Genomic DNA, 7525 nt, shown 5'->3' with positions numbered 1-7525 from the left:
ATTGTACCCATGTCTGGAATCGAACCTGGGTCTTCGGCGTGACGAGCGAACGCTTTAACCACTAGGCTACCCGACCGCCCCTCCACCTCTTTAGTCAAGCATGGGTAACTGGGAACCTGCTCTCACTCAGACCAGCCATCTGTATATGAAATATATCGCAGGAGGAAAAGTATGATGTGACACAAATTTAGTTTTACATGTTTATTATGTTATAAATACAAAATATTAAACACTTCCAAGGGAAAAGGACAAGAAAACATGCATCTTGAGGTGAAGCAAACATCATCAACATTATAAGGACTGCATTATGATGAAGTTAACACCATAGCGTGCACAATTTTGTTGCAAAGTTTTCATCTGACTGTACAGGTAAGTACCCAAACTGGACACTTTCAAAATCAAGACAGTGAATGTTTAGACAACATGAAAGGTGTAATGTATTCATACATAATTGTAAATCTCCAAAGGAACTTCATAATTCAACACCATTTCTTCCAAGCGTAGCAGCAATACAGTTTTAAGACATAAATGGCAGGCTTACACAGGTGTGCATCATGTTTAAGAGATCATATTTGACATGGAGTCAAAGACATTGGTTTTGTGGTCAGATGGGTTAGCACGAGCCTCGTATGTACAGATTGTAACCTCGTGGCGACGAGCCTGCAAGGGAAAATAAACACAATGAGCACTCAGTCATAAAACATGTACATAGACTTACTTAGAGAAGCACTCTAGTATAATACATAGACACCTTACTTAGAGAAGCACTCCAGTATAATACATAGACACCTTACTTAGAGAAGCACTCGAGTATAATACATAGACACCTTACTTAGAGAAGCACTCTAGTATAATACATATACACCTTACTTAGAGAAGCACTCGAGTATAATACATAGATACCTAACTTAGAGAAGCACTCTAGTATAATACATAGACACCTAACTTAGAGAAGCACTCTAGTATAATACATATACACCTTACTCAGAGAAGCACTCGAGTATAATACATAGATACCTTACTTAGAGAAGCACTCGAGTATAAAAAATAGATACATAGACACCTAACTTAGAGAAGCACTCAAGTATAATACATAGTCACCTTACTTAGAGAAGCACTCGAGTATAATACATAGACACCTTACTTAGAGAAGCATTCTAGTATAATACATAGACACCTTACTTAGAGAAGCACTCTAGTATAATACATAGACACCTTACTTAGAGAAGCACTCTAGTATAATACTTAGACACCTTACTTAGAGAAGCACTCTAGTATAATACATAGACACCTTACATAGAGAAGGACTCTAGTATAAAACATAGATACATAGACACCTTACTTAGAGAAGCACTCAAGTATAATACATAGACACCTTACTTAGAGAAGCACTCTAGTATAAAACATAGATACATAGACACCTTACTTAGAGAAGCACTCATGTATAATACATAGGCACCTTACTTAGAGAAGCACTCGAGTATAATACATAGACACCTTACATAGAGAAGGACTCTAGTATAAAACATAGATACATAGACACCTTACTTAGAGAAGAACTCGAGTATAATACATAGACACCTTATTTAGAGAAGCACTCTAGTATAATACATAGACACCTTACTTAGAGAAGCACTCAAGTATAATACATAGACACCTTACTTAGAGAAGCACTCAAGTATAATACATAGACACCAAACTTAGAGAAGCACTCGGTTACAATACATAGGACCCCATACTTACAGAAGCACTCGGTGGTAATACATAATACTAGCCTACTGTGATACCATGCCACAGTTATAACACAGATACCCCAGTCAGACACATACCAACTCTAAACCCGCTAGTCCTTGTTTTGTTCCCTTAATGCCAAGTGCCAGTCATGGTACCAAGAAACCTGTTTGATCCACTAACCTTCCGTTCTAAGAGCATATGTTCTATCCACTACACCACTGAGGCATATATAACGCCAGATTATCAATATTTAGTAGTACAAACACAGGTAAACATACAGGTGAGGTGAAATGGGGTTTAATGTTGTGTCCAAGATTATTGCACTTACCATATTCGACGTAATAAGCGTCCCGCACTTATAAGCGCCCACGGGAATATTTGCTAATATATTGGCTAGTGAACAATCCCAATTAGCACCCTTTCCAATTGATCAATGTATACAAGACTTATTTATTCACGTATAATACACACTCGTGTGTGATATGCACCCTCAATTATGGGGAATTTAATTCTGGAAAAATATATTTGTCGTAGATAAATATTTCAGGCTGCCAGTATAAACCACGAAATTTTGAGAGCGCCCTGGGAGCTTATTACGTCGAATACGGTATATAGCATTGTGCATGCATGTGTGTGTATGTGTGTGGCAGCTTGTACTAGTCCGGACTTGATGTCCGATTTTATAATGCTAGCACACTGAGATGTCATGCCGCAGTTTAACCCCACTCAGACACAGTAAATTGACTCCGAGCCGACCAGTCCTTGTTTTAGTCCCTTAATGCTGAGCGCCAGACAGGGTAACAACAAGTACCATCTTTTAACATCTTTTGGTATGACACGGCCAGGGATAGAACCCCAGACCTCAGCTCTACAGGCGGACGTTCTACCACTAGACCACAAAGGCGGTCAGGAAAACATTATTCATCATGCTTCCCAGATAATTGACATGTATATTTCATGTTCCCCAAAAATTAAAGTTGAAGAGGTTTCACTGTAGTTTATGTTGCAACAAACCGAAATGTTTCCATCTTTTTGGTATTACCTGTGTGAAATCTCCCCTGAGACCAATGTAATACACCAGAGTGGAGTCATTGCCAAAGTTTCCAGGGAAATGTATGGTTAAGTGTTCAACACTGTTGAATCTGGCAGCCCTGAAATGTATCATGAAAATAGTGAAGGTAAGCTATGAACATTTGAATAAAAAGGAAAATATATTATCGTACCATCCTACTGTATGTATACGGTTTCTATTTCTGCAGAGAGACACTCAATATTCTCAGCACACAAACATATTTAAAAAATCATTTGTACAAATGTTTGCTGATTCACAAAATACATCTACCTGTGTAAGATATTATACATGTCAGTAAACTGATAAATGATGTTATTCAAGTCAATCAGGTAATATTTCTCTCCCAATAAATATTTTTTGAGAACAAAGGAAGTTTCCCTGTCAGCTTAACAGTCACAAATGTTAACAAACATAGCCACTTCACAAAAGTTGCTTTTAGCATTGATATTTAAATATTTTCTATTAATATTGAGGACTAAAATCTGTGGATTTGAACAAAATATGATGTGATCATAAGGAGAAACATACATGCAAAGTTCAGCTCCTTAATTTTGGTTGGTTTGTTTGTTGTTTTACGCCGCACTCGGCAATATTACAGCTATATGACAGCGGTCTGTAAAATAATCGAGTCTTGACCAGACAATCCAGTGATTGAAATCATGAGCATCGATCCACACAATTGGGATCGATGACCTGCATCAACCAAGTCAGCGAGCCTTTTACGACAAGCATAGTCGCCTTTTATGGCAAGCATGGGTTGCTGAAGACCTATTCTATCCCGGATCTTCACGGGTTTTGGAGACATTTACAGAGCCTTATATGCATTTTGAGAGAATACATGATCATAGTTATAACAAGGTCAAAAACAAACAAAAAATGCATGAAATGGAAAATATGTGGGGTCCGACAATGAACTAAACAAAGACCAAACTTTGTTACATTCTGTCCAAAAAATGTCAGAGTAATGGCCAGAATGAGAATTTTCAATATGGATGCTGTGGCAGCCATATTGAAAATCGTATGAGAACTTTGATCAAATGCAGGTTTCATCATTGGTGGGAACAAGTATGTGAAGTTTCAGCTTTATTGCTCCTGTCTGAGGAGAAGATGTTTTTGATGCACGACTGACAACAGGTAAACATGTCCTGGCATAAGGGCTCTTGACTCTCAGTCAGGTGAGGTAACAATTCTGAGAGTGAGTGAGTGAGTATGGTTTTACGCCGCTTTTAACAATATTCCAGCAATATCACGGAGGGGTACACCAGAAATGGTCTTCACACACTGTACGCGAACGCTTTAACCACTAGGCTACCCGACCGCCCCAACAATACTCAAATCTAATCCCAACATTCCCAAAATGATCCCTATGAAAACAAAACATTTCAAACTTTATCTGTGTTATCTTACTTTGTTGCATATTCTAACATCCCCTCTGGGTCAGGGTGAAGTTCATACTCTTGCTCTGCTTCAATGTTCACGTCATCAAAGGTCATGCCTGGGCGATTCTTGAATCTACAATAATTCATTATATGTTATATGTCGACAGAATAATCTTCAAGGTAGCATATACTATATCTTCCACCATACATGAAAATTCACAGTGGTAGCAAATGGGTGTGCCTCATGAACAAAAACTATATTTTAATTCTTTTTACATTTCACATATTTTCATTTTGATTCTAAAAAGTTGGCATCTGCCACAATGGTATAAAAGTAATATTCCACAAGGAAATTTATCATCCAAAACTGGCTCCCACAGGAGATAACGCTTGGATGAGATCAAGCGATATCTACACTGTAGATATCGCTGCAATGAAATTACATCACAATGGTTTGCAGACCATTGTGACGTCACTGGTTACTATGACGTCACAATCAAATGACATCACTAATGGCTCTGCTATTGAAGCTGTTTTCAGTACTTTTTACACTGAAGACACTGCTAATTACTGTCTACAAATTTAAAAAGTTGAAAGAATGATGTTGGATGATAAATAAAATCTCACCCGAGTGTCTTTTGATATCAAATATATCAACACTCGTTGATAAAAGTGGCAAAAATCCTCGGCAAGCCTCAGGATTTTTCCACTTTTATCAACTCGTGTTGATATATTTGATATCAAAAGACACTCGGGTGAGATTCACTATATAACCAGTCCTTCCTGATTTTTACTCGTCTCAGACAAGCAGAATTGATGTTAATTTCAAATCAGTACTAAAAATAAAAACATGATTAGAGTTGATTGTGCTGATTGTGAATATAACTTTGACAAAGACAGAAAACTTTGATCATTGGGGTTGACACATTTAACCATTCTTTTAAGATGCATCAACTTACAGTCTCATTCTTGAAGGATGACTGTCATCTTGTCCACCAATGACAATAACTCCTTTCAATTTTACACTTCCAGTGAATCTGAATTAAAAAGAAAGAAAATGTTTGACAAGACCACCCTTAGAAGTCTTCATTTCCTTACAGCCGCTCACATTGAACCAATATTGGGCAAAGTTGGCGTAACCAGGTAACATATATTACCACGTAATGGCCATTATTTTCAACATGTTCAGATACTAATGGACTCAATGGACCATGAATTATGTAAGTCTTTGACTAAACTATACAAAATATTCAAAAATGTATCTATATAAGAAACCAAACATGGTAAATATAAATGTATATCAATTATGAAATATATATATTTATATATACAGAAAGCTCAAAATACATGATACAGGTGATCATCATAGTGACTATTTTTTGTCTTTTGCAATGGTTGAAATACCAGGATCCACTATGGTGCTTGGCCTTGTGATGAGTACGAAAGTGTTTACTAAAATGAAGAATTCTAATAGGTTTTCTTACGGTATGTTGAAAATCAATTCTTCATCAACATCACTTTCAACATACTGAAATAGAAAAACGAATCAGTTTACAAAATTTAATCAATATGAACAAACAACCGGTAACTACATTTTTTATCAAAGATAAAATCAGAATGTAAATAAATGTTATGATGAGGGCTTTATCAAGGAGATGCAGTGAATCCGTAGACACTAACTTGTAGACACAACATACAGTGAACACGTAGACAAATCAGGAGTGAAATCGTAGACACATTTTATTATATTGGAATTGAATTATAATAATTAATATTATCAAGGTTCTTTTGTGAATAAATTGTTAAAAAAAATTCCCGTTGCATGCATGCCTAAGTGCTGGAACATCGATAATTATCCATATAATTGCCACATAATAATTCAATATGCATATGTAATACATCAATATTTAAGTCTATTTCCCAATTCCCAAACCCACTGTGAATTTGCCTATGAGTCTATGAATTCTCCATGGCTATGAATTAGTTTGGTTACAAATTCACTTACTGGCTTTGTCAAGTTTATCTCTATCATCACTTTCCCACCATTGTTTGTTGTTTTGGTCAATCCCTGTATATGCAATTCTTAGCTATATAACCCTGTCCTATCAAGGTGTTTATTACTTGCTTAATAGGTACCAGTACCTTTTATACCAAATGTTGCATTCAAAGAACAAAGAAGTTGCAATCCATAAATCAACTCTGTCTTCACTGATGAGAAATAAAATGGCATTTACAAACTAAATAGTTTGTTTACCATAAAACATACAACAGCAATAAGTATCAGTCTTGAAATAACTGAAGCAATGTCAATTAAAATAACAAAGAAACAGATACCAGACAAATAATTTCATACATAGTTTTGGGGAAAACTATTGATCTTTAATAATTTCATTATGACATTGTTAAAGGGAGACCATCGTATGACAACCGCGCGATTATCGCCCCTTAATGTATCCTCAACTCGACCAGTCTAAAAGTAAAACCTTGTCTTTATCCAGTCTTTGATCCCATGGCTTGAATATTGTCCTGCCCGATCCATCAAGTGTTTCATTCAAACATTCCACACGTTCTGTGTCGATCTTCGTGTAAAGGCTGAACTGAGCTGCCATTTCTGATTCTGAAGGATGGTCATGTCCACCTCCGCAGTCGTGGCCGTGCCCATGTCCATGTCCGTGCCCTGACATTATGAACTATCAACTCTAAATAATTTCAGTTGCGATTTTCGATCGAAAACTAAAACTTGGATGTACTATAAGTGAGATAAACAGACAATATTGACAGAAATCACAGCAGCAAAATTATTGACATGCCTACCGGAAGAGTTTGATTTAAATCTTTCTTCTTGTCAGGAGAGTTCCAAATGTGATTAAACTAGTATCCTCTGGCAGTTGCGTGACGCATGCACATGTCAATGGCTTATGTTTATTACACTGGTTTATTTGCTGACTCAGTTAAGTGTAGAAAAATCACAAGGCTGTAGCCAGTCAGGTGAACTGGCTTTGTGTTCCATTTAGAATGAATGTAATACTTTAGGAAAATATTTTAGGTTTCAGGTAAGGGGCTGTAATTATTAAATTTAATATTTTAATGAATTTTATTATTATAAAATCTATATGATAAGCCAACAACAAAATAAAAAGAATAAATTTAGTTTGTTTATCAAGTCATGTTTTTTTAATTGTCACAAACAAAGACACTGGCCATGTACTTCAAGGAAGAGACAAGCAGTGTTAAAATTTTAAGCTGTAATCCTTAATATTGTCGGTTACCCAATGGCACTGGCGTATCCAGAGTGAGGTTGCACACACAGACACACTTTTTCCGACACATTAGAAGTTAC

The 7525-nt window shown here is 36.3% G+C and overlaps 1 protein-coding gene across 1 annotated transcript; it reads right to left on the bottom strand.

Annotated features, from left to right (window-relative positions):
* Positions 1–186: 186 nt before the first annotated feature.
* Positions 187–7032, bottom strand: LOC124111107 (PITH domain-containing protein 1-like). Its single transcript, XM_046470698.2, has 6 exons — positions 6669–7032; positions 5670–5713; positions 5145–5222; positions 4214–4318; positions 2777–2885; positions 187–660 (listed from the first exon to the last, which is right to left on the bottom strand). Exons 1-6 carry the CDS (start codon positions 6867–6869, stop codon positions 559–561), a joined length of 639 nt encoding a protein of 212 aa, XP_046326654.1. The 5' UTR covers positions 6870–7032; the 3' UTR covers positions 187–558.
* Positions 7033–7525: the final 493 nt, after the last annotated feature.

Source organism: Haliotis rufescens, unplaced genomic scaffold, assembly GCF_023055435.1.
Source record: "Haliotis rufescens isolate VD_foot unplaced genomic scaffold, xgHalRufe1.0.p SCAF_2, whole genome shotgun sequence".
Taxonomy (NCBI): domain Eukaryota; kingdom Metazoa; phylum Mollusca; class Gastropoda; order Lepetellida; family Haliotidae; genus Haliotis; species Haliotis rufescens.
This window is presented reverse-complemented; position numbering and strand designations above follow the sequence as displayed.

Coding starts and splice junctions, on each gene's coding strand:
- LOC124111107 (XM_046470698.2), bottom strand. CDS start 6,869: ATGTCAGGGCACGGACATGGACATGGGCACGGCCACGACTGCGGAGGT. Junction 4,319..5,144: donor CATCCTTCAAGAATGAGACT/GTAAGTTGATGC, acceptor GAATTATTGTAG/ATTCAAGAATCGCCCAGGCA. Junction 661..2,776: donor TCAGGGGAGATTTCACACAG/GTAATACCAAAA, acceptor TTTCCCTTGCAG/GCTCGTCGCCACGAGGTTAC.